Source organism: Mastomys coucha, unplaced genomic scaffold (assembly GCF_008632895.1).
Source record: "Mastomys coucha isolate ucsf_1 unplaced genomic scaffold, UCSF_Mcou_1 pScaffold21, whole genome shotgun sequence".
NCBI classification, from domain to species: domain Eukaryota; kingdom Metazoa; phylum Chordata; class Mammalia; order Rodentia; family Muridae; genus Mastomys; species Mastomys coucha.
Genome location: NW_022196904.1, coordinates 99,799,305 through 99,826,858, shown reverse-complemented (window position 1 = coordinate 99,826,858; position 27,554 = coordinate 99,799,305). Strand labels below are relative to the sequence as shown.

Genomic DNA, 27,554 nt, shown 5'->3' with positions numbered 1-27,554 from the left:
TGATAGGCCTGCCTTTATATGTTACTTGACCTTTTTCCCTTACTGCTTTTAAAATTCTTCTTTGTTTAATGCATTTGATGTTTTGATTATTATGTGACCGGAGGAATTTCTTTTCTGGTCCAGTCTATTTGGAGTTCTGTAGGCTTCTTGTATGTTCATAGGCACCTCTTTCTTTAGGTTAGGGAAGTTTTCTTCTACAATTTTGTTGAAGATATTTACTAGCCCATTACCTTGGGAGTCTTCACTCTCTTCTATATCTATTATCCTTAGGTTTGGTATTCTCATTGCATCCTGGATTTCCTGGATGTTTTGTGTTAGGAGCTTTTTGCTTTTTGCATTTTCTTTGACTGTTGTGTCAATGTTTTCTATGGTGTCTTCTGCTCCCGAGATTCTCTCTTCTATCTCTTGTATTCTGTTGGTGATGCTTGCATCTACGACTCCTGATTTCTTTCCTAGGTTTTCTATCTCCAGTGTTGTCTCTCTTTCTGATTTCTTTATTGTTTCTATTTCCATTTTTAGATTCTGGATGGTTTTGTTCATTTCTTTCACCTGTTTGATTGTGTTTTCTTGTAGTTCTTTAAGGGATTTTTGTGTTTCCTCTTGAAGGGCTTCTAGCTGTTTACCTGTGTTCTCCTGTATTTCTTTGAGAGTGCTATTTATGTCTTTTTTTTTTTTAAAGATTTATTTATTACTATATGTTAAGGACACTGTAGCTGACTTTAGACACACCAGAAGAGGGCCTCAGATCTCATTACAGATGGCCACCATGTGGTTGCTGGGATTTGAACTCAGGACCTTCAGAAGAGCAGTCGGTCCTCTTAACCGCTGAACCATTTCACCAGCCCCTATGTCTTTCTTAAAATCCTGTATCATCATCATGAGAAGTGATTTTATATCTGAATCTTGCTTTTCCAGTGTGATGGTGTGTCCAGGGCTTGCTATGGTGGGAGAATTGGGTTCTGATGATGGCAAGTGACCTTGGTTTGTGTTGTTTATTTTCTTATGCTTGCCTCCCACCATCTGATTAACTCTAGTGCTACCTGCCCTTGCTAAATCTGACTGGAGCCTGTCCTTCCTGTGACCCTGGTTGTGTCAGAACTCCTCACAGTCAAGCTGTCTCTGGGATCCTGTGATTCTGGGATCCTGTGATTCTGGGCTTGTTAGAGTGCCTGGGAGTGGAGCTTCCTCTGGGTGTTGTGAGATTGGCTGTGGAGCTTGCACCCAAGGTCTGCTCAGGGCACCAGCCCAGAAAGACTGTAAGGAACCTGAGTCACTGGGCTGGCGGAGTTCCTGTGTGCCTGGTCCCACTGGTCCCAGTTACTCCCCAAGAGTTTACTTTCTTTATTCTTTTTTTTTAAAGATGTATTTATTATTATAAATAAGTACACTGTAGCTATCATCAGATGCACCAGAAGAGGACATCAGATCTCATTATATATGGTTGTGAGCCACCATGTGGTTGCTGGGATTTGAACTCAGAACCTCTAGAAGAGCAGTCACTGCTCTTAACCGCTGAGCCATCTCATCAGCCCCAAGAGTTTACTTTCTTTTTCTTTTCTTTTCTTTTCTTTTCTTTCTTTCTTTCTTTCTTTTTTCTTTTTCTTTTTCTTTTTTTTTTTTGTTTTTTTGTTTTTTTGTTTTTTTGAGATAGGGTTTCTCTGTGAAGTCCTGGCTGTCCTGGTACTCACTCTGTAGACTAGGCTGGCCTCGAATTCAGAAATCCACCTGCCTCTGCCTCCCATGCGCTGGGATTAAAGGCGTGTGCCACCACTGCTTGGCAAGAGTTTACTTTCTTAAGGGTGAAAAGTGATGAGGGACAAGCACATGCAAGCACAGGCAGAGAGTGACGGTGATGGGATGGCTATGTGGAGGAAAGCCAGTATTGAGAAGCAGAGAGAAGGGCTAGGGAGATGGCTCAGTCAGGAAAGAACCCACTATAGAAACATGCAGACCTGAATTCCATTTGCAGAACCCAAGCATGGTGGCACAAACTTGCAATCTCCATGCTAGGTAGCCAAAGGCAAGCAGATCCCTGGGACTCACTGGCCAGCCAGCCAGCCTAGTTGAATAGGTAAGCCCCAGGCATGACCTAGGCTCACAAACAAGATGATCAGCTCCTGAGGTATAATGCTTTAATTTTATTGTTGGTCTCCTCTTACACACGTGCATGTACATATGTACATGAATACATGGACACACACACCCACACACGTGCACGTGAGGCAGTGAGAAGCAAGTGGTTATTTTCACCTTAGGTTTTGGAGGAGGTGTTAGTCACCTGGACTTGTGACAAATGGATGGGATTCCATGAGTCCAGAGGGAGGAGTGAGAAGAACAGGCGAGGCAGACAGGAAGCCAGGCACTTTAAGCATTCAGATGAACTGATATTGAGGGACTTTAATTCTGTTGTATAAGCAATTTAAGAAGGAATTTAGTTTATGTGGACAGTCTGATCCACACAGTGTCTTAAGGGGGCTGGAGATATGGCACAGTGGTTAAGAATATTTACTCCTCTTAAAGAGGACCCAGATTTGATTTCTAGCACCCATATCTGGCCTGCCCAAAACTACCTGTATGTAACTCTAGCTCTAGAGGGATCTGATACCTGATGTGATCTCTCCTTTGGCACCTGCCCTCACCACATATACATAAACAAACCAAACTAAACTAATTAAAATCCTGTATTTCTAAGATTATTCAGGGCAAGGGAGATGGCTCAGTTGGCAAGAGAGCTTGCTGTGCAAACATAAGAACCTGAGTTCAGATGCCCTTCAGGCCTGGCCGCATATGATTATAACCCCAGCACTAGGTATGAGGGTGGAGACAGAAGGATCATTGAGACTTGCAGGCCTGCCATATGGCCTGGGCAAAAAGATGTCAAGTTTCAGGTTTGGTGAAAAACTCTGTCTTAAGAGGATAAGGTGGAAAGTGATAGATCAGGATACCTAGGGTACACACACACTCTCTCACACACACTCACTCACATACACACACACACTTACAAATGCACATACAGACCCCTAAACACTCTCACACATATTTGCACACACATATACACACTCTCTCACACTCATAGTCACACATACACGTACACATACAAAACACACTGAGATATATACAACACATACACAACTCTCTCTCACACACACAATAATTGTCTAGTTTTTTGTGCAATGACTGGTTTAGTGTGGTAGAGCTAGAGGGAGGAAGGGGAGGATGTTGCAATGGCCCAGTCAGAAGTCAGACACCAACTGTCAGTTGCTCCCAGCCCTGGTCTGTTCTGAGTTGCCAGTCAACGAGGACACATGCCAAACTTGAACACCCTGTCTCTATGTGATCCTCGATCCTCTGAGAATCTCCCATTCTAGAATTTTAATTATTATATCTAAAAGGAAGTGTTCTCATTCCTGCTTCCCTGTTTAGATCAGTCTTCTGCAGGTAATCATGTGCGGTGGTTTTTGAGAGGAATTACAGGCATTTGGGGGGTTCTTTCATCTTACATGAGCTCCTAGTATGCCTAACTTATGTCTTTCACAATTGGGACTGTCCTTGGATTTCAGTGGCTTGTTTCTCAGAAAGCTTGTTAGCGACGACGACAGACTTCCATGTCATTTTCCAGCCTCCAGCCTAAAGTAGAAACCCAGAATGACACTTAGAGTGTGCATCACAGTAGACACATGTGGCACACATTCATTGCTGTAGAAGGCATAGGGTCTTTAAGCCTGACTCGACCGATGGGGGAGGGTAGAGTGTCAGTTTGGCCTAGACAGGAGATTTGCTCAATGCAAACCAAATGTGATAGGAATGTTAGAGCTTCAAGAGAAATTGATTTGTTTAGTGTTTATAGCTTAGTGAGGAAGAAACACCCTCCCACCCCCTTTACCTTGCCTTCCTTATCTATTCAGAGGCAACAGTTACAGCTTATTTGTCAAATGCCAAGTGCTGAGCTACCTAAGGTCTTGACAAATCTGGAGTTGGTCTTTGCTTGATAGCTTTGCTTCCTGCTTCCTCTTCTGTGAACAAGGCCGAGTCAGTGTTACATGCCTCACTCTGGGCTCTGCTTCTGTGTGTGTGTGTGTGTGTGTGTGTGTGTGTGTAGAGGAGTGCAGTCCCAGGTGGCCTCACAGGGGAGGTGACTATTTTTTGATCAGTGAGGAAGGAGTGTGGAGTCAGTAGTGCTATAGTAGACTTCAGACCTGGTCCTCCTGGTAAAACAGATGCCATCTTCACCAGCTCAACTGTGCTTCTTGCAAGCATCCACCCTTCAAACCTGTGGACTGTTGACATTCCCTCCAAGCAGGAAGGTGTGCAGAGGGTCACTGAGCCTTCCTCTGAGATTCCAACTGCTCCTTTTAGTCATTTGTATACAGTTCTGTCCTAATTGAACATGGCATCTCAATAGGGGCTCGAACATATATAGGCTGGGAAAGTTACTTGAGGAGAGGGCTTCCTTTATGCTGTTGTGGGAGAGGCCATCATCCATGTGGAATGAAGACTTTCTAGGGTGGCTGCTTTGGGGTCCCCCACATTCTCCTGCCAGTAGCCCCTCACCCTATTCTGAAAGAAGGACAAATTAATCATTTGATCCCCAAGTTGAACTTTGGCGTAATTGTGATTTGGTTGTTACTGGACCTTATTATGCTCCAGAACATCCTTGGCCACTGAAACTGGGACTGGGCAGCTGCTGGTAGTTTCTTTTATTTTCCTTTGAGTCAGGGTCTCATTATATAGCTCTAGGTAAGTTCTAGGTTAACCTAGAACTCACTGTGGAGACTAGGCTGGCTTTGAACTCAGAGGTTCACCTGCCTTTGCCTCCCAAGCACTGGGATTAGATAGCTCTTTTGTACAGAGTTGCTGTGGAAATGTGAGTAGCAAGTAGTGAGTGTGATAGGCAGAGAAATTTATTAAAGTAGGATGTAGAATATCTGGCAGACATTCAGTTTTATTTCCTTTTGTCTTGGTGTATGTGAAAAACCACATGAGCTGTATAGAAACAATAATATGAAGATCTTAAATTAGAACATATTTAGGGATATGTTATCATCATCATCATCATTACACATCTCTCACATTTCCTTCCTGCTTAGCATGTAAACAGTGAGACTAGGAAAATCCCATGCTACACCGCCAGGCCTGGGCTTTTGTTGTTTGTTGGATATGTTTTTTATAGCAGGTGTTTGGGTTTTAGTAAGGATGGAGATGGGGGTCTTCTGACCCCTTGGAGAAGGCCCCCAGCTTTGTAGCAGCAGAGGAAGGCTTTAAGGAGGAAACAAAGATATGAAGGGGGAATGTAAAGGATGGAGGCCTTTCCATTGCTGGTGTCTGGGCCCCTCTGCCAGATGGCATGAAAGCAAGGCTGTAAGAGGGTCTTTTGAATGAATAGACAGATAAATGAATACTGGTCTGTGGATATTATTATTAAGCTGTGGTTTTGGATTCCACCAATTCTCTAAGAACAGTGGCAAGTATTTAGGCTTTTGGAGGAGTAAAACTGTCTCCTGCTAAGATCTTGGATCTCTACTCTTCTGACACTCTTCTAGGCCAGGCTGGCCTCTACCTGTGAGTCCTCAGAGTACAGCATGTGCTGCTACATCTGGTTTATTCTGTGCTGAGAACTGAACCCAGGGCTTCATGCTTGCTAGACAAGCACTCCACCAACTGAACTCTATCCCCAGCCCTTCCTGTCCTGTCTGGTCTATGTTCTCTGGTGCATGTGGAACTCCATCAGCAGCTGAAGGTAAGTCCTGTTCTGTGCTCTGGTGAATGCCACTTCTCTGAGATCTCTTATAGTTTGCACAGTGGCTTGCATAATAGCACAAACTCTCTCACAACCTCTCTGGTTTATATTATTTTTATATAATAATATAATATATTATTAGCACCAATAGCACCAACACCCCTTATATCTCACATCTAAACTCAAAGAACAGGTGGGTACTCTCTGGGCCATAGGATGGCAGCTTACATGCAGAGCCATGGTACTGCTGAGGGCCATACACCTGTAAGGGACTGGGCTGGCTAGTTTTTTGTCAACTTGACATAAACTAGGGCCACCTTGGAGGAGAGAACCTCAACTGAGGAAATGCCTCCATCAGATTTGTTTGTGGGCAAGTTGTGGGGGGACTCTCTTGATTAATGACTGATATAGAAGGGCCCAGCTCACTTTGGAAGGTGGCACACCTGGGCAGGTGATCCTGGGAGTAAGCTGGTAAGTATCCTCCCCCATGGTCTCTGCGTGGGTCCTGCCTTTAAGTTCCTGCCCTAACTTCCTTTAATGGTGGACTGTGATGTGGAGTGTAACCCAAACAAACCCTTTCCTCTCTAAGTTCTCTGTCTGTTGTCACAGCAACAGAAGGCAGACTTGGATAGGGTGGATCACTCTGTTGAAGCCCTTGCTGTTCCTGTGGACCCGTGACCCAAGTGCCTGTCTCAGGGTCTCATATTGTAGTGTTTCAATGCCAAGATGCTTGCAACATCCAGGAGAGCACACAGGGCACTAGTTCAAACCAGGAGACACGAGCAAAGTCCTAGCTCCCCTTAACACTGTCACTGGGAGACTCCAACCCAGGCTCCATGACTCTAAGATGCTTGCCTTTAATCCAAAGAGAGGAAGGAAGATCACAAAGGAAGGCTCAGATCCAAATCGAATTCTTTTGTCTAGGACATGGTTTATTTTAAATGTGAAAGTTCAAGTTTATGAAAACAAACAGTTTGCCTGGTGCATTTGTGAGTTCTGCGGCAAAGATATGTCTCCATGTTTGGAGGACATGCTCAGATAATTGTGCGATTTCTTGGTCATTGTTGAAATAAAAGAGGTGCTGAGACTACAGAGCATTGTATCCCAAGCAGTTATCCTGGCTGATGCTGCCTCCGTGCAACTCAGAAGGGCCAGCATTAGTGGAAGCCATGCTGTTAGAGTTTAAATTTGAACTGCCCCTCATGTTTAAATTTTGGATACTTACTCCCCAAATGCTGGTGCAATTTGGGGGGCTGTGGAGTCTTTAGAAACTAGACAGTGACTGGCTTGTATATGTAGTCACTGGGACTGTCTTTCTTTCTTTCTTTTTTTTCTTTTTTTAAAAAAATTTTTAAACTTTTTTCTAAAGATTTATTTATTTATTTATTTATTTATTTATTTATTTATTTAATGTATATGAGTACACCTGTAGCTGTACAGATAGTTGTGAGCCTTCATGTGGTTGTTGGGAATTGACTTTAGGACTGTTGTAAGGTTTGGAGAACTGAGTCTTACGTCCAGGATGTCATCCCACTCACAAAAACACAGAGGTGGAGAATGATGCAATTAGCATGAGGTTTTTAATGATCCTGTATACTGGGGTCATCTAGCATTCGGGCAAAGGCGACCCCCAGGAACAAAAGCACACACACTTTTTATACCTTCCCAGTACATAGGTTTACAGCATGAGTTGGTTATCTCTCATTGGTGGAGCTCATTGTTCTTTGTTTCCATTGACCTCTGTGCCCCAGGTGAGGAGAAGATACCGATTGCACTTAGGAGGGGTGGGAGGAGATCCACCCCTTACTGGGGACATTTCCTGGAACCAGGCTTTACTCCCCACAATTAGGGCATCTCCTGGGGACTGATGTTTGCTGGGTAAACCCTTCTGAAGCTCTGTCTTTAGGCTTAATAGACATTCCTTGCTCCTTGGTATTTTTATGAGGTGTCCCTGTTTGCTCAATTCTTACAGGACCTCTGCTCACTCTGGTCAACCCCTGCTCTTTCCGGTCAGCCCCAGTAGCTCAGTCCCTGCTTGCTAAAGACTTATTCATTATTATAAATAAGTACACTGTATCTGTTTTCAGACACACCAGAAGAGGGTGTCAGATTTTATTACAGGTGGTTGTGAGCCACCATGTGGTTGCTGGAATTTGAACTCATGACCTTCGGAAGAGCAGTTGGTGCTCTTACCCGCTGAGATATCTCACCAGCCTCAGGACTGTCTTTCAAAGGTTGTAGCCCTGAGCCAAAGCTCTCTGATCTCTGTGATGACGTGAACAAACTTTTGCCATGTACTCCTGCAGCCAGGGCCTGTGCCCTGCCTTCCCCAAGTGGTGGATTGGCTCCCTCTGGGAATAAGCCTTCCCTTTCTTAAATTGTCCTAGGTATTGTAGTCACACTAACATGAAAATAAATAGCAGACAGCTAGCTCAATAGAATAAACTGGGCCAGCAAGCTGCAGCCTAGAGCAGAGGACATCACCAGACTTCTTCCACCCTGGCCTACCTGACTTTGTTGTAATCCCTTTTATTAACTTGCATTTAGATGGCATTGACTCTAGTAGGCATCTTTTTAAAAATCGATTTCCTGGGGATTGAGGTGGGTACTTCAGCCACGGGGTTCAGGCCTTCCTTTTCTTTGAAGGAGAGAACACAGACCTTGGGATGTTTAGGCTTAGTTCTGCCACAAAGCAGACGTGTGACCCTGCAAAGACTATTTCATTTCTCCAAGCTTTTGCCTCTTAACTGGAAGAAGTGGCCAGAACATCTTTTGGAGTGCATTCTCAGGATAATGGGTTTAGTCCATGAGGGGTCTTTGCTCCTTGGGGGTCTGCTGGCCTCCTCTCCTCTGCACCTTCCCCATCTCCCTTTCTGACACTTCCAGTTTTCTTCCTTGGATCTGGGTTCACATCTTGGCTTTCAACACCTAAGAGATCTTTGAGTCTAGACGACTCATGTAAAATGTGAATCAGAATATGATAGCACTTAGTAGGTCTTCTGTTCATTCATCCAGTCATTCTGAAAGTTAAATATCTCCCGAGTGTGCACTTCTCTCAGTCTTCTCTGTCTCAGTGAGTGGCCAGTCCACCCTCCAAGTTACTCAAGCACGAAATGTAAACATCCTCCGGGCGCTGTTGCAGGCACCGGGATCTGACAGGAGACTAACAAACTAAGTTTATACCATTTAGTAGTAACAAGTGCGAGAAAGCAATGGAAGAGCAGATGCAGAGCTACAAGGTGGAAGAGATGCTTATAGAAGAGATACAAGCTCATGGAGGGAATGGTCAGCAGATGATGGCTAAGGAATGGTGTGGTACAGAGCAATAGTGAGCATGGGGCTAGGCGTGAAGCCATTGTATTAGCCAGGGTTCTCTAGAGTAAGAGAATTTATAGAATAAATCTCTCTCTCTCTGTGTGTGTGTGTGTGTGTGTGTGTGTGTGTGTGTGTTTGTCTGTCTGTCTGTCTATCATCTATCTATCTATCTATCTATCTATCTATCTATCTATCTATCTATCTATCTATCATCCAGATCATTTGAGCTGGGAAAACCTACCTCTAATCTGGGCCACACCTTCTGCTGGAAGCCTATAAAAAGACTTATCTTTTATGTAAATAAATAAAGGGGATTTACTAGAATGAAAGGTTTTGGTCCAGCTAATTGAACAATGGCTGGCTGTGAATGGAAAGCCCAAGAATCCGGTAGTTGCTCAGTCCATGAGATTGGTTGTCTCAGCTGGTCTTCAGTAGATGTTGGAACCTTGAAGAACTAGGCTCCAATGCTGCCATGCACACTTTGCATGACAGCAGTTTATGAGGCAAAAAGCTTCAAGGAAGCCAATCTCCTGCAACTCCTAACTCAGAGGTAGCCCAGATATGTCCTTGTGATAGTCTTGCGTGCTAGGTGCCCACAAAGATATGATTTACTACAATAGCTAAACAAAATTAAACGTTGCTCTCTGACCTCCACCAATGTTCCATCATTCTAGCCAAACCCTGGCTTGGAATTTCGCAGGCAATGTTACACATTCAGACTAATTGCCTCTGGCATTGTTAGGGAGATAATAAGGGGGGTAGGGCATTGAAGTTTACAGAATAGAAGTTGATAATCCTAGGGCAAGGTAAACTTTTCAGTCATGTACAGCAGTTGAATCACTCCCAGGGATTCGAAGACTGAGATTCCTGGGACATATCTCTGCTAGCCCAGAAGATTAGCATAGTAGGCCTTTACTAAGGATGGGCGGGACCTTGAGCCAAGAGTGTATGTGTGTGTGTGTGTGTGTGTGTGTGTGTGTGTCTGTGTGAGAGAGAGAGAGAGAGAGAAAGAGAGAGAGAGAGAGAGAGAGAGAGAGAGAGAGAGAGAGAGAGAGAGAGAGAGAGAGAGAGAGAGAGAGAGAGAGAGAGAGAGAGAGAACTGCCCCCCCGCCTCCCGCCCCCAGACTCCGGCCGGCCTGTACAGGCCCACGTGCTCAGAGCCTGGGGGTGCTGCACCAGTCTAGAGGAGATGGCTGCTGTTTTAGACCCAGTGTGTTTCAGATGACCTCAGATGTACTTTGACTGCTGAGCTGCCAGATTTTTCCTTTCTCTTTTGTAATGACTGTAAAAGTCTGATGCCATTTTGAGAAATACATTCAGATCCTGTACTTCCTTGTGTTGTGTCGGTTATTTTTTCTTCACCAACGCCTTGTCGATCTGTACCGGAACCCTGTTTCCCCATGGGTTGAGGGAGGCCCAGACTGGCCGGCCTGCGGCACAACACCAGTGAAAAAATTGATGTGCTAGCAAGGTGAGGGCAAGCAGGCGAAGAGCAAAGCTTTCTTCTTCCATGTCCTTATATAGGCAGTCAGTACAAAGTGTGCCTTGATTAGAGGTGGGGTTTCTCAGATCAAACAATCTGGATTAAAGTTGTGTCTTCCTCTCTCAAGATCTGAATTAGTTTTCCCAGCTCAAAAGATTTGGATTAAAAACATGTCTTCTAGCCGGACAGTGGTGGCACACACCTTTAATCCCAGCAATTGGGAGAAAGAGGCAGGCGGATTTCTGAGTTCGAGGCCAGCCTGGTCTACAGAGTGAGTTCCAGGATAGCCAGGGATACACGGAGAAATCCTGTCTCAAAAAACCAAAAACCAAACCAAACCAAACCAAAATCCAAACAACAACAACAACAAAAAATCTTCCTACCTCAGAGATCGGAGTTAGAAGATCTTCCCAGTTCAAATTCACCAAAAATCTCTTATAGGTGCCCTCTATTTTTGGGTTTTAGTTAATTCCAAAGGTAGTCAGGGTGACAACTAAGAGTAGCCATCTCAGTCAGTGAGATGGTGGTAAGGTCCAAGAGAGGAGGATCTCGTTGTGTTGGGATTCTCAGGCTGTGGAAAGACTCCTTCATTGTCCCCCTAGCTCCTCCTGTGCCCCCTCAAATTTATGACATGTTTTATAATTATTATGGCTACACGTCTCTCTCTGTGTGTGTGTGTGTGTATGTGTGTATTTATATACAGCCTACTGAGTCCATTTAGAGTGCCTTACATGTACATGTGTTTGGGGGCAGTTACTTGGAATAGATATCAGGTAGCTCTTCCATTGAGCAAACTAATTTCCCTCTCAGTGTCCATTAATTACTATTAGCTCTTTATTTAGAGTTGGGGCCTTGTGTTATTTCCCCATCCTTGTTGGCCTGTCTGTGTCGATGGAGTTTAATAAACTCTATTAGTTATTTAATATGACCCAGCCAGCCCCCAATAATCAAGATAGAGTCCTATGGATTTTAAAAATCAGCTCTAGCAAATTACTGGGAGATTACCCTTAATCTATATTTCTACTTGCTAGACCGTCTACTTCCCAGCTGTGTTACTCAAGTACGTGCTGTTTGAATCTTGCCAGGGGTTACTTCTAGTCCATCAGCATGTCCTCAGGGTCCATGTCCTTTGGGTACGTGTGGTCCATTACATCTAATGGAGCTCTCCCATTCTTTCCATCCTCCTCCTTCACTCACTCCCCTCTTCTCTTCTCCTCGTGGTCCCTACTTGTGACTAACCCCAAGCCCAGTAACTGAAACTCTACCTCTTCTATTCTCCCCAGTAATTGGCTGTAGCCACCTTTATTTAGCCAATATTTTTAAATTGTGGAGCAAAGTTTATACAGCATCACTTGGTGTGCATGAGGATCTGCTTGTTCGGGGCAACCAGATCTTGGGGGCCAGGATTTAGCATTTAAATACATAGCAGCATCAGACGAGCCTGAAACTTGTCATGACTGGGGGTGCCATGATGTAGGTCCTGTTTAGGCAACTGTATTGTTGAGTTTTTAGGGGTGCAGCTTCTCTGTTATTGCTGAAAGATAATGACAGATTTCACAGTAGGCATCATGGTCCTGTGGCTCTTACAATGTTTCCAGCCCATCTCAGAAGCAATGTTCCTCAAGCCATAGGTGTAGGGGTTGCGTAGTAGCTGTGCCAATTATGCCTGGGCACCCCATGCTTATTTATTCTCTGCATTTTGGCCAATTGTGGATCTCTGTAATAGCTCCCATCAGTGGCAAATTTCATGATTCTCTTTATTTATTTATTTATTTTTTTGAGGTGAAGTTTGACTTTGTAGTCCAGGCTGGTCTATAACTCACACTCCTCCTGCCTTGGTCTCCTGAGCACTGGGTTACAGGCGTGCGATGTTACTCACGGCCGTAAACTAGTTTTTTATGCTGAATGCATGGGAAGCCATTGGAGTCTTATGAGCAGAGAGCAGAGTCTAACATAACTGCACAGAATCACTGCAGGGGAAGAGAGCAGTTAGAGGGTGACTGGGTTAATCACAGTACAAGGAAGTCTGGTGGTTTAGGCCAGGGTGGGTGAGGGAGGTGGTCACATTTTGGACACATGTAGATAAAGCTGGCAGAGTTTTGGGGTGAGTTTTCCGAGGGGCATGTGGTAAGCAAGGCAGATGTAATGGACAGTGTTTACATTTTACACTTGAGAAACTTGGAGAATGGGTTGTCCCCTCACTGAGATGGAGCAAAGAGCAGAAAGCAGGAACTCAGGTTGGGTATGTTAATTTGGAGAGGTCCATGAGACACCCAAGAAGAGGTGTTGAGTGACAGTTGGACGTTTGATTTGGGGGCCTGAAGGACAACAGGTTCAGGCTGGCTATAAATATTTCAGAGTGTTCAGAGTGTAATGGCTAGGGAGACATCTCAGTTGGTAAAGTGTTTGCTGTGCAAGCAGAAGGACCTAAGCCCTATACCCAGGACTGCTGGGGAAAGCTGGGCATGGTGACAAGCACTGATAATCCTAGCTCTGGAGCTCACTGGCCAGCCAGCCTAGCCATATCTGCGAGGCAAACCAGTGAGAGACCATGTCTTGAAAGCACAGCTGTAGAGATGGCTCGGTGGTTGGGAGGCCAGAGAACCCGGGTTTGATTCCCACAATGGCAGCTCACAACTGTCTGTCATGCCAGTTCCAGGGGATCTGCCACCCTCATACAGACATACATGGTGGCAAAACACCAATGTATATAAGATAAAAATAAATAAATTATTTTTAAAACATGGTGAACATCTCCTGAGGAACCAGACCCGAGCTTGATCTCTGGCAGTCACTCACACATATGTGAATCTACATACACTTGCACACACATGCACAGACACATAGGTCTTCATGACAGAGAAAAATGGCCTTCAGTATGTAGGTGGTGTTTAGAATCTCGAGCGTGGATAAGGTAGTCTCAGTGATGATGAGCATATACAGAAAAAAAATCTAGGTCTGAGGCCTGAGCCTCAGGCAGTTCAGCAGTTGCACATCAGGGAGATAGGGGGAAACAAGTAGGTCCCCCCACAGTCCCTCTTCCTTCTCTAGTTATCATTATGAAAAACAACTATTCTCTCTAATTCAGTTAGCCTTCACTTGAAGAAAGGTGCTTCCAAAACAGCTCTGGGGTTTGCTCTTAAAAAAATGATGTGTGCTCTTTGCAACTTCAAAGGCTTTTCAAAAGACAGCTCCATACCCCAGGCTGGGGAGGAAGGCTTCATCATGCAGGCAGTGACCCGGGAGACCAGCCCACAGCCCTTTCGGGATTAGTGAAATTAGGCCCTTGTTAGCATTCATCTCACTGGAATGTCAGCTCCAAAACCTCAAAAATCTTCTGCTTCACATCTCTTTCACTTTTCCATCCAACAGGAAAACCATGTGAGGCCAGAAGGGAGAATCTGAGAAAGGTTGGATTGTTCCTTTGGTGAGATAAGCAATCTGTTGTGTCATGGGATCTAGTGAGAAGCTACAGAAAGCAGTGAGCTCTCTCTCCTGCTCACTAAGTGAGAATCTGAGTGGGGGGTGGTGGTGGTGGTGAGCCACTGGTAACTGGGGGTGCTGTAGAGAGGTCTGAGGAGGGCAACAAAGGAACTTCAGGGGCGTCTGTACACTCCATCCAAGTTTACTATGATGCATGAGATTACCTAGCAACAGAGTCTATAGTTTTAGTCAGATTTCCTGAGGTTTGAGGCTCTGAAGGCGGGGAGGCTGTCTTGCCATAGCAAGCACATTGAGCCTGTAATACCTCCGTGGTCTTCTTACACTAAGTTCTATGGTTCCTCACTGGCTCTGACAAAAGCAAGTCCCCAGGCAGAGTGTTCCTGAAGAAAGAATGTGAACTTTGTAAAGCTTCTATTTATATTCTCATCAGCTGCCCCTGATGAGATCCTAGATGAGTGCTTACCTTCCCTTAAGCTTAATTTCTCCATTTGTAAAATAGGAATACTGAAATGCACCTCACTGTGCCATCAGGTAATGCGGCTTCGGGTCACCCAGCAAACGTTTGGCATGTGGTGAGAGTGTGGTGGCCGTGAGTGAGGTCCCTTCCCTCATTCCTTTACAGTGACATCCTTGACTGCTTGGCAGCCTAGTAAAGCGGCTCATGGTGCCTGCACTATGGCTCCAGCTATCATTATGGGAGCTATAAGGGTTAGGTGCCCCCAAGGCAGCTCATGGTGTATGAAACCCAATTAAACACACACTACTGGGTCAGATTTCTCCTGTCAGTTTGAAAGAAGGGACAAGCTTGGAGCTGTGAGGTTACTATGGGCCATAGCCAATGAGTATGCAGCTAAGGAGGGGACAAATAGAGAGGGGAGGAAGAGAGCAGCAGCCTGCATTCTAACCGCTTTCTGCTCCCCTGAGGCCTGTGTGCACTTCCTTTCCTGTCTTAGGCCTGTGGAGGCTGAACTATCTTAGGCACAAGCTCTTTTCCCCCTTGAACTAGCCAGGGCTGGTTTCTGATGCTCATAACTCCAAGAGGCCTCCATGGTCATGGTCTGGTCATTAGGCCCTGCATAGTCTTCTCACTCAGCTGGTCCATGTGCAGAGCCCCCACAGGCCCTTCCATTCAGCCCTAGGCCCTGGGGCTCTCTTTTCTCTGGGCTTCTGAGGCTTTTCTATGACCCTTTCTATGTCAGTCTCTCCAATGCTTGGCTCTGCCAAGTTTCTCTCTGTGAAGCTTCTTAATTAGCATATCATGGAGGAAATACTTGGAGACTGTATAAATGCCTGTGAGTCATAAACTTAAAAACATCCATTAGTGTCCCTCCCACCACCAATAAATAACCCAACTACCAAGTCACGGTGGTCTAGTTTTAACATTCTACAATCACCAAAGATTTTGTTCTGCTGCAAAGTAGAACTTCCCTTTCTCCTGGGTTTGTTTTTATCAGCATGAACTCATAATTCTTATTTTATTCAATGGATTATAACTCTTTGCTAGCATTAGTTATTTGGATGGTCATTGTCTTAGCTTTCTATTGCTGTAATAAAACACCATGACCAAAAGCAACTTGAAGAGGAAAGGGTTTATTTCAACTTATATTCCACATCACAGTCCATCACTGAAGGAAGTCGGGTGTAAAAAGAATTAAATTCTAGCTAGCCCCTATAAAAGGCACACAATGCAGGCATTTTATTTACATGCTGTAAGCTCAGACTTGGCAAGTTTGGAGCTATTCTAACTTATTTCCCAGCCACATGTTCCTTGTTACTTGCTGTTTCTTCTGACCATTTGCTCATGGTCCATCTCCTCTCATGGTGGCCTCTTCCTCTCCCCTGTCCCTTCTTCCTTTCTCTCTCTACCTGTAACCCCCAGCTAGGTAACTAAAAACTCACCTCCCTCTATCTACTGCCCAATCACAGGCTTTGGCCTTTTATTGACTAATTAACTTGGGAAGCAAGGTTACATAGGTTATTTGGTACACATGATCCTCCTCATCCTGGAGGATCTCCTCCTGGGCAGGGGCAACCAGATCTTGGGGCCAGTATTTAGCATTTGAATACAAGTACCATCAGACCAGTCTCCCTTTCAGTCAGGGCAGGAACTGATGCAGAGGCTGTCTGTGGAGGAAGGCTGCTTACTGACTTGCTCCTCATGCAGGGAAATGGAGGAGGAGTGGATCTAGGGTGGGGGTGGGCTGGGAGGAGGGGAAGTAGGGAATACTACAGTTGGGGTATATCATATGTAAAGAAAAAAAAACAACAAGCAAAACCAAAACAAATGAACAAGAAAATGCACCATAGGCTTTTCCATAGGCCAGTCTGATGGGAGCATTTTCTCAATTGAGCTTCTGTCTTCCCAAATGACTTCAGTTTATGCAACATTGACATAATACTAGCCAGTACAGTCATATTGTCTCAGATGTGGCTGACTGGAGCCTATATCCTACATGGGGAGGCAGAGACAAGAGTATCCCCAGAGTTTGCCAGCAGCCAGTGTAGCCAAATTGTTGAATTCCATTGTTCAGTAGGAGACTGTCTCAAAAAGTAAGGCAGACAGTGACTAAAGAAGACACTTGTCCTCAACCTCTACCCTGAACATGTATGTACACATGCAAACACAGACACCCCATCACATGTCTATAACACACACATGAAAGAAAAAAAGAGTGAAAGAAAGGAAGGCAGGAAGAAAAAGAGAGTTCACAAAATAAATAAATAAGGAAGGAAGAAAGAGAAAGAAAGACAATGGCTCCTTTTTATTGGAGAATGGTATTGATGAACTGTTGGGAACCATGAGAGCCCTGAGATTAACATCCTGCCTGACTCACAAGGATCCGGCTTGGCCCTGGGAAAAGAACATTCACGGAAATCCACCCCCTCTCCACCTGTCATCCACCCCCTCCCCACCTGTCACCCCGGAGCTCAACCCCAGATGATTTTGTAAACTTCCTTCTCCCTCCTTCTTCTCCCCCTCCCTCCAAGATTTTTGCTTTAAATATGCTCTCCTCAACCAAGTAAATGGCTCCTGACAAGCAATGCTTCCTTGAGTCCTGTCGTCTTTCTTGCCCATTCTTTATTCACAGGTTGTGGACCCTCCTCGTTCCCCCAATAACGTGACCTGCAGGCCAGGTCAATGAACAAAAATTGAGTGTAAAATATGCTGATGGCTCCTGGAGCATACTTATTTCAGGTCTCCTCAGTGGCCAGAGCTAGAAAATAGATGAAGAGATTTATGCACACACATATGTATGTATGTATGATATGAGGATATATATATACACTATATATTTATGTATATATATACATATATATATACACATATTTATATATGGACAGTGCCTGGATTATGATGGTTCAGCTGAATGATTTTTCAGTATTACAAGTTGTTCAGTGGAAATAAAATTTTGAATTAAAAAAATTCCTAGAAATATGCAATCTTCTCTGTGCTGGGTGTTGGCAGTGAATAGCAGATCCTACTCAGCCACACAAACCCACTGGAAACAACTTAGATTCTAAAGTGAATCATTGCTAGTTTTGGATACAGGTGATCAATAAATTATCTCACATTTTTTGTAAAATAGACTACTCGTTAATGAGTGTGTATTCTGAGTAGAGTGCTTAGAACAGTCTAGGCTGCCTGGTGATGCTAAGTGAGTTGTGTCTATTAAATGAATTTCCAACTAACATTATTTTTATCTTATAATGAGTGTGTTGGGGTGGGACTCCATCATAAGTCAAGGGCACCTATGTACATTTACATCTGCATATCTATTTATGTCTTTATCTACCAGCTATCCTCTCTCTGTGTCTCTCATCCACTTTGGGACAGTGCATAATTATTCTGTTCTCTCTCCATAGTTAACAGCAAAAAACTTGGCTCTCATTAGCCATATTGTGCTTGCTAATTTGGTTCATGCTAAAGTGTATGGAAAATATTTTCTGACTTATAAACTCAAACATCTATGAGAAAGATATATACTCAATAGCTAGTTGGCAGTTCTCTCTGACGTTAGCCTACAACCACTCATCTAAATCTTGTACAAAGGTTACCTGGATCCATTCCGTTCTGCCATGTCGCTGTCCAGCAGCAACGTAAAACAGTAGGTTACCTGGAATATGAAGTTAGAAATAGATAGGAAAAGATAGAAGGAGATATGAGAGAGTGGCCACAGACATACCTACCCATGTGGAAGGGTAAAAATTAGACGGGAGACATTACTGCTCAGCCATCTTGGTTCTTTAATAATAATCCTTTGTTCTCCCAACAGATATATTACCTGGGCCAAAAACCCTTCCCCCAAAATACGTCAGTGTAACAGTCCAATCAGTGACTTCCTTGTTACTCTGTGGGGGTGGAGCTTTTGAATGTAACTGGAACCAGGTTTTGTTCAACAGGTGGGCAGCCGCAGCCCTGGGGCCCAAGTGGCACTGCTTTGCTTTAGATACTGTCTGGGCTGTGGGGAGGGAGTCCATACTGCCACTTCTGTGCAGAACTTTCTGCCTCCTCTTTTCCAGTCATCTCATCCCTTTACTTGTCACACCTGAGTCTCTCGGGAGTCTCAGAGCATGTATGAGTGACTTGGTTGTAGAAGTCCTCTGTATGCCGTTTGTAGCTCAGCCTTTGTCCCCTGATCTATGAGGCACCAGCCACTCCTCCACTGTTATTGTCCTGTAAGCCTCCAGAAATGCCCATTCATGCCCCCTCCCTCCCAGTATCTTTGTCTTTCCTCTCTTTTACCTTATTTACTCTTTCTATTTACTTAATTGTTTTGTTTTTTCCTTTCCTTTTCTTTTTTTTTCTTTTTTTCTTTTTCTGAGACAGGGTTTCTCTGTGTAGGCCTGACTGTCCTGAAACTCACTCTAGAGACCAGAATGGCCTCAAACTCAGAAATCTGCCTGCCTCTGCCTCCCAAGTGCTGGGATTAAAGGCATGTGCCACTATTGCCCAGCTTATTTACTTATTTTTTGAGGCAGCATTTTTCTACAAAGCTCAGGCTGCCTAAACTCACTATGCTCCTGTCTCAGCCTCCCAAGCTCTAGGATTAGGGTGGGTTCTACTTCCAGTCTAATTATACGTTCTTGTAAAGGAGTCCATGCTAGCATTTTATTGGGATGATAGGAGGCAAGAGATACTCTTGTCTTGGTGGAGGGAGACAAAGATTGGGGTCTTGCATTTGCAGTCTGAGGTTGGTCACTTGGGGACGCTAGAGTCACAGAGCTGGGGTTTGCGCCCTGCACAATGGTGGCAAGGTCCCTCTCCATGGTAGATTTTTCAATTAGGATGTAGGGGTGGGAAGCTCCACAACATGTGTTTTGGGCAATGATGGCAGCATTAGACCGATGCACAGTATCTGGCACTGTGCCTCTGATCCGGAGCTGAATGACACCTGTTGGTTGCCATGCCTGCTGAGTTGGCCTCTCATTGTCCCTTCACTTAGGGCCTGCTAAGTGCTGAGCCTTCTGAGAGTCCCTAAGTTAACAGGGCAAACTCCCAGAGAAGCTGTCCAGCAATCAACCCCAGGGCTGGCTGCATTCTTGGCAGGAAGCCATGTCTCCTCCTTTGGCGTCCCTCTGTCCCAGGATGAGCTTTTGTTTTCCTGGGCCTTAAAACTTCTTCCCTGGCCAAGGGTCAGATGGCCAGTCAAGAGCCGCCCTGAGCTGTGGGCCAGTCTGCCTCTATTGGCCCATTGCTTTTGTGCTGAGGACACATGACGGTTGCTGATGGGATGAGTGATGAGCTGGAGATTTTGGTAGAGTGAGGCCAAATCCCTGTGTGGCTCCAGGAACATGGATAAATATAGCCAGAGTAATTGCTTATGTTCTTTTAAGGATTAAAAGTCAGCTTTCGGGCAAGCTGTGAAGCTCCGTGACCAGGACAGCAAGGGACACAGCTCCTTTTTTAGAGCTGTGGTCAGCACTCCTTGTGCATTGCTGGATCCTAGGCCTCAGTGACGCTACTGTCACATGACTTTAGGGGTCACTGAGAGGGCACAGATAGACCACAGGTGTCCTTATCACATTCTGTCAGTCAGTGCTGGGTCAGCATACCAAAGGTATTCAATCAAACTTTTGTTGTTGTTGTTGCTCTTTGAGACAGGGTTTCTCTATATAACTGTCTTGAAACTCGCATTGTAGACCAGGCTGTCCTGGAACTCACAGAGGTCCACCTGCCTCTAAAAAAAAATAATAATAATAAATTTTTTATTTCATTTTTATTTTGTGTGTGCATGTATGTGGGCATGTGCATGTGGAGTTGAAGGTGCATACCACCAATGCTGGGCTTTAACTGTTATTTTAATTATGTGCATTTGTATGTGTCTAGCATGAGTGCAGGGGCCCTCAGAGGTCAGAGGGGCTGTTGGATCCCCTGGAGTTACAGACCGCTGTGAGCATGCTGGGACCTGAAGTTGGAGTCCTCTGTCATAGCAATGCATGCTCTTAAACATCTCTGCTGCCCTTTGTATCAATGAACATCTGAGTGCATGAATGAAAAGATTATACTTTAATAATAACCATGGGATAAGAGCATCTAGTTAACAGAAACATCTCAACGTCATTTCCCCGTTCTGAAATACATAACTGTGAGCTAAGTGCCACCACTGAGAGAAGATGATGAAGGAGGATTTGGGGCTCTCTACTGTTTTTTATAACTTCCTGTGTGCCTGTAATTATCCCAAAATAAAAGGTTACCCAAATAACCTTTAGTCGGAATCTCCCCAGCACCCTGACAGTTGGAGGAGGTGGTGCTGGAAGACAGACTGGTTAATTCTTTGCCCAGAGCAATGCTTTCTGCCTTATTCCTTATTATTACTGCTATAATTGAATGTGAGCACGTGACTTATTCCTGTGGCCCCAGACTTTAAATGCACAACCAAGACACAGTGGATAGAGTGGCTAGTCTTTAAATTTTTTTTATTTCATTTTTATTTTGTGTGTGCATGCATGTGGGCACATGCATGCCATGGTAGACGTGAAGAGGTCAGAGGTCAGAGGACAGTTTGTTGGAGTCAGTTCTCCCTTCTACCATCTGGGTCCTGGGAATTGGATTTAAGTGGCCAGGCTTGTGAGCAGGGACCTTTACCCCCTGAGCCATCTCACCAGCCCCACAACTTAGATTTCTTTCCCATGGATAATGTTTTACTATTATTGACTTTTGTGACAGTTTTTGTATGCACACACACACACACACACACACACTTGTGAGTGTGGGTCTACATGAGTGGACATAAGTGTCTTTGTATGTATGTAAATATACATCTGCATACACTTTTCCCATGTGGTAGAAGATGTTCTTTTAGATCTCTCCCCATGTACTGATACATCTTAGAGCAGTGGCTCTCCACCTTCTTAACGCTGTGACCCTTCAATACAGTTCTCTATGTTGTGGTGGCCCCCAACCATAAAAGTATTTCATTGCTACTTCATAACTGTAATTTTGCTACTGTTATGAAATGTAATATGATATACAGGATGTCTGATCTGCAAACCCAGTGGGGTCTCGACCCGCAGATTGAGAACCACTGTCTTAGCGACTTTTCCCATCACTACAGCAAAAGCTCTCTCCTCCTTTGTTATGGCTGCACCCGTCTTCTTTTATGGCCCCCAAGTAGCGGACATTTATGTCATTCCTAATCCCCTTGCTTTTATAAACAACGCTGCAATGAGGAATCATGCTCATCTGTCATTTCCCTAGTGTGGGAGTTGTTTATAAAATAAATTCCTAGAAGTAGAACTGGGTCAAAGGGCATGAGCCTTGTAACCTTGTCAGCGATGATGTGTCTTCTATACAGTCTGCTCCACTTTGCACAGTCACCAAGTGATGTTTTAGAAAATGCTTGGAATTGAAGTGAGTTTTAAAAAGTCACTTGGTGACTGCTTTGTGAGTCTGGTGAAAGCTTTGGGCCACTACCAAGAGAAACACGAACCAAATGCTAGCTTAGAGACTTACCAAGGCCATCCATGAGCCCTGGTTTAGAGCCATGGTGGAGAGGGTGGTAGGTGGTAAAGAGGAAGGAGTTGTAGATGGAACCACCTCAGCTCACATCTAGGCCCTGGCACTCAGGCTGCAGAGCATCTGAAGAGCTGATTGTTTTGAGCCTCGATTTCCTTTTCAAAAGAAAGAAGCAATGATTCTGTTTGCTAAGACACTTGTTGAGATAGACACTTGCTTTCAGGAAAAGTATCTAATGCACTGTTAGGAATATAGTGGGTGTTTACTAAGGTTTACACACCTACAAGTGTGTGCACACACTCACAAGCATGCAAAGCCTTAGGTTCAGTGTTAGCTTTATGCTTCCAGGGGTTCTGTAATACCCTGTAGAGCTCTCACCCAGGACTAACAAGTGATGGCTACTGTGGAGTTCTCAGGTGTAACAAGTAAAAATGCCCAGTTTCATTGAACTTCAAATGAGCAACATAGAATCTTGTGGTACAAGTATGTATTTGGGGGCATCCTTATATGGAAATAATAGCATTTCATTTGAGATTTAAATGTGAGTATCTGATTATCTGGCCACCTCTCCCAAAAGCTTCTATGTTGCTGCCTCTAAATGCAGAAGGGGCTGTGGGGCCCCCCATGTGGTTGTGTTAGGGTTGACAGTCTGTGATCCCAGACTTGGGCACTGTATCTGAGGATAGTGAGGACCAAGCATGGGCAGGGTATGGACTTCCAGAAGAAAGGCAGCCTTCTCCACCTGAGTTGAGGTTATTTGGGGTTGGAAACTCTTCTGTGCCTTTCTAGTACCTGTGAGACCCTGGCCCACAGTGTCTTGATGTTTCACTATTGTCCCACTTCAGAGATGAATAGACTGAGACTTGCCGTGTTAAGGCTACAGGACCGTTAAGCGGAGGAGCTGGGACTGACCCCTGGGGCTGCTGCCAGGCCTGGACTTAGTTAATCCCCTTCACCATGCCTCTGTTCTCTCTGGCAATCCCGAGGGTTTAAGATGGCAGCAGCCTCCGCCTCCAAATCCCTGGGACAGGAAACATTCCCAGCTTCTCCTGGCAGTGAGCCAGGATCTTATCTAGGCTCACATGCTTGCTGGACACTCAGGGGCGGGAGGCTGGTCTGCAGATGTCCCCTTCATCCCCCTCTGGCAAGGACAGAGTCCAGCATCTTCAGCTGCCCCCAAAGCACTGCCATTGGCTATGGGGGTGCCCCTGCAAAGGCCTGGGTTTAGGGGCTACTACCATTCAGACCCAACCTTCTTTGAACCCTAGGCTGGCTGGGAGGCTTCTCCTGCTTTTAGCCCAGAGCCAGGCTGCAGGGGGCCCTGGTGGAACAGTGGTTCCCAGTCCCAGCCCCTCATCCAGCCCCTCTCTGAGGAGGAGGCAGGCAGCTGGGGCTCTGCAGCCAGAGCTTTTCAGCCTGGAGCTCTGGAGCCAGATGTAACATTGACCTTAAATGGTAAAAGCTCCCCAGAGTGAAGAGAGGCTGGCCGGGGAGGAAAGGGGAATAACTCAGTTTTAGGTAAGTCATCGCTATTGCCTAGAATAACCTGTCTCTTCAGCCCGAGGGAAGCAGAGAGGCGCCTTCTCCTCCTTAAAGGTACAGGGCGCTGGGATGGGGGCACTTAACTTTAAGTTGCAGGGGAGGTGGCTTGGTTGGGTGATATTTTAGCCGAGTCTTTTTATTGTTGCTGTCTTAAGTTTTAAATAAGAAGTGAAACCCTCGATCCTCACTAAATCCTGCCCCTTCTACTTGCTGTTGGAAAGCATGCACAGTTTGGGGTAAAGATGTGACTGCTCACTAAGCCCCTCACTCCTGCTTTTCATGCAGGATCCCTTGTGACAGTAGAGAAATGCTGAAGCTGTGCAAGGCAGGCAGGGTGGCCTTTCTTCCCCCGGGGCTTCCTGTGTCTCTCCTTTGTTCCCTCTTAAGTCTTGTGTGTGAACCCCTGTTTGTCCAGCCATCTTTATTATTGACTGTCCATGTCTATGCTTGACTTTCCTGACCTGTGCTCTGGTTACAGCCCGTTTCCATCTCTATCCTCATCTCTCTTTTTGTACCTGTTCCCTGGCCCACCACATTGTGTCCCTTTTCACAGCTCTCTCTCTCTCTCTCTCTCTTTCTCTCTCTCTCTCTCTCTCTCTCTCTCTCTCTCTCTCTCTCTCTCTCTCTCTCTCTCTCTCTCTCTCTCTCTCTCTCTCTGTGTGTGTGTGTGTGTGTGTGTGTGTGTCTGAGCCTGCACCCTAGCCTGCACCTCTCCAGAGGTCATTGGAAGCTACTCCTAGACCAAGCAACACTCAGGCCAGCTTTCTCAAAGAGAAGGTTAGCAGAGTGAGGCTCAGGAAAAGCCCAGCTGTCAGGCTGCCTCCTGCACAGTAAACAGTTGTAAAAGCTGGAGAGGCCTCATAGTCTGCATAAACAGCAGCATGGCCCCGGGACCCCTGGCTCCTGCCTCCACAAGTGACAGCTGCTGCTCTTTAACACTCTTCAGACAGCTCCCGGGTGGCATAGAAAGCAAGGCAGACCTGAATTTGGCTGTGCTGTATTCTGCACGGAGAGGGAGAGAGCTGCTTAGGGCTGCCAGGCTGGAGTAGGAGTGAGGCAGACCCTGGGAGGAAGGGCCTCTCCCCCAACAAGAGGTGACACACGCTAGGGGGGGCATGTGCAGTTCCTCCTCATTTCGGCAACTTGCCTATGTCACACAAGAAGGGTTGGAGCTAGGATTTGAAAGCATGTCTATATGGGTTCCCACCTGACAACTGTGAGCACCTCTAATAGTGGCCTCTGATTTTCAGCTAAGTGATAAGGCAGTTGTTACTGTTGTATTTGGTTCATAATTCAGTGGCATGTGTGTGTGCATGTGTTGGAGATGGCTGTTTGTGTTCAAGCCCATGTCTCCTTCCATAGGTGTGGTGGAGAGCTATTTCCATGAACCCTTTATGACCCTCTTGGAAGGGAAACTGCTGATTGCCACAATATGAATAAGACATTACCCATAAATGTATTTGCTGAGCCACAGAGAAGTCACACAGCTGATTTGACCTCAGCTGGCCATCTCTAGGGGTTCTGCTCTTGACACCTCCCATTCCCCACACACCCATGCCCCATTCACCTCTGCTGGGTCCTGATTCTGAGAGCATGGTAGTAGGAGCACACACCTTCATGCTACATCTGGGGCTGTCACATGAAGTGCCACATGACCCCACAGCATTGCTAGGACAGCTTTACAGGTGGGGCACTTGGCTAGAAGGTGTTTAGTTCCACAGAGTGACCCAGTATCTTAAGTAGATTAAGAGCCAATGATTTCCAGTTCCCAGTAGGCCCCAGGGCTCATAGTTTGGGGTTAAAGCATTCTGGGAGTCCGTGGGAGGAAACTGGATTGTTTACATGATGAATGGGCTCTAGCCAGAAGACTGAAGTCTGTAAAAACAGAGTCCACACTGTGTGTCCCATGCCCTAAATGATGCTGGGAGCCTACTGAGTGTCCAGACTCAATCATTTTTGGATGAATGAATAGATGCAACACATTTAAGATTTGTCTTGGTTAAAAGGACTTGGTTTTATTGAGCACTTGCCTCTGCTGGGCAGAATCTTGCTGTCTGGCTTAAAAGATGCTGCATGGGGGGGGGTGCTTTCTTATATAATTCGCCATGCTTTTTTAACCAAGTAGCCCCCCACCCCCAGGGCCACTAGGCTAGACAGAAATCTTCAGTGTGGTTTGACAGTCTGTTTAATTCCCAGGGTCCAGGTAGAGAGATAACAACTGTCCTTGCACCTTGGGGAGCTGAGTAAAGCAGGGAGGGAGATGGAGAACTGAGTTCTGGCATAGTAAGTGCCAATGAGAAAAGGATGTTAACTCAGTTGCTACTGTGTGCTCGGACCTTGTCTCCACGTGGTCTTCAAATTAGTAATTATGTTACAACTCAGGATGCTGTAGCTTAGAGGCACACAGTTGCTGCTACTAGTGGTGGGTTCCAGCTCAGGCTGGTTCTCTCTAGGATAGGGCAACTTCTGTAGTAAATGTCAGCCTGCCTGTAGTTAGTAACTCAAGTCCCAGGAGTTGTTACTGAGTGCTGCTATCCAAACAGGAAATCAAGAAGGAAGAAAAAGCAGCCATCACACCAGCACTGTGGATTTGGGGCTTCAGGTGACAGCCCAGGTCTGTCTCACATGATAGACCTTTGGACCTGGCACCCAAGCAGAGGTAACTCCTGCCTGTGACCTGGGGCTGTGACCTTGAGCAAACCTTGCCTCAGCCAGGGACTTCTCTAGGGGAGATAGAAAGCAAGTGGCAAAAGAGATTCTCCAGCCAGTGACAAATGCAAAAAGGTGTGCTAAGACTGGGCTTGGGCACAAGATTGGACCCTTCTACATTTCATCATGGATCAGGGAAGGGCTCACGAGGTTCTGGCCCTCCCCGAGGCTGTTGGCAGTTAGTGGTAACCTGGTGCCATTTTCTTCACTGGTGTAGACATTAAGTCGCCTCTACTCTAGGAAGTAACCCTTTACCCATGATTCCAGAGGTGACCTTAGTTAACTCAGTGAGTCAAAAAATAAATAAAAATTTAAAACGGCACAGAAGATGAAGGCTAATGGAGGAGAGGGGGAGCAGGAATTGGGGGTGGAAATAAGAGAGAGTGCTGAGGGTGAATTCGATCACAATGCATTGTGTATGAAACTGTCAAAACAATGTTAAACTCAGCCAAATGTCTTTTCAATAACAACATGATTAAATAACATAATTAAAGCTGTTACTACAAAAGGAACTGGTCTCAATCACCACTGCTTACTTCTTATTATTTTCTTTTATTTATAATTTTTATTCAGTGATTTTCTGATAGTAAAAGTAGTCTTTGGGGAAATATAGAAATGAGTGTGGAAAAGAAATTCAGAAATAATTATAAAGAGAAGAACCACTTCAGAATCTCATCATTCGGAGATAAGTATTGCTCATATTATAGTAGATTTCTTATGTATACATTTATTATGTAATACTGACCAGGCTGGACTCTGCTTAGCTTCTGAGATGGTGTGATTGGACATGACTTGAGAGATACATCTATACGTTCCTCTCCATCCTTCTCCTCTCTACTATTTTCTTTCTTCTGAGACAAGGTCTTAGGTAGCCCGGACTGACCTCAAACTCAACAAGTAGCTAAAGATGGCTTTGAACTTCTGATCTTATGCCTTGGTACTCACCACTACTCTCAATACCTGTGTTGCAAGCTTATCAAACCTAAGGCTTGGTGTGTTCTGGGACATAGCTTTTTGTCAACTTGACACAGACCTAAGACTACCTGGGAGGAAGGAATCTCAACTGAGAAATTGCTTCTATCAGACTGGCCCCTGGCCATGTTCGTGGGAGCATTTTCTTAATTGATGATTGATGTGGAAGTGCCCAAGTGAGTGGGCCTGGGCTATATAAGAAAGGTAGCTGAGCAAGCTACAGGAAGCAAGCTAGTAAGCAACATTCCTCTGTCGTTTCTGCATGGAGCTCTTGCCTTGAGTTCCTACCTTGGCTTCTCTCTTCCCATGATGCTTTTGTTCGTGGTTTTATCTCAGCAACAGAAGGCAAACTTAAGCAAGCAGCCTACCAATTAAGCTATGGCCCAGCCCTGTAG

The 27,554-nt window shown here is 45.3% G+C and overlaps 1 protein-coding gene across 4 annotated transcripts in view; it reads left to right on the top strand.

Annotated features, from left to right (window-relative positions):
• Positions 1-3,423: 3,423 nt before the first annotated feature.
• Positions 3,424-27,554, top strand: part of Mrvi1 (murine retrovirus integration site 1 homolog) — a 137,019-nt gene continuing 112,888 nt past the window's right edge. Inside the window, exons 1-2 of one of the 4 annotated variants that reach the window (XM_031387875.1) lie at positions 23,060-23,532; positions 26,022-26,137. In XM_031387875.1, coding sequence (XP_031243735.1) covers positions 26,104-26,137 — 34 coding nt within the window. In that variant the 5' untranslated portion in view covers positions 23,060-23,532; positions 26,022-26,103. Of the gene's footprint in view, positions 3,439-23,059; positions 23,533-26,021; positions 26,138-27,554 lie in introns of those variants that run through there. The other 3 variants (XM_031387878.1, XM_031387876.1, XM_031387879.1) reach the window with 3 other exon arrangements.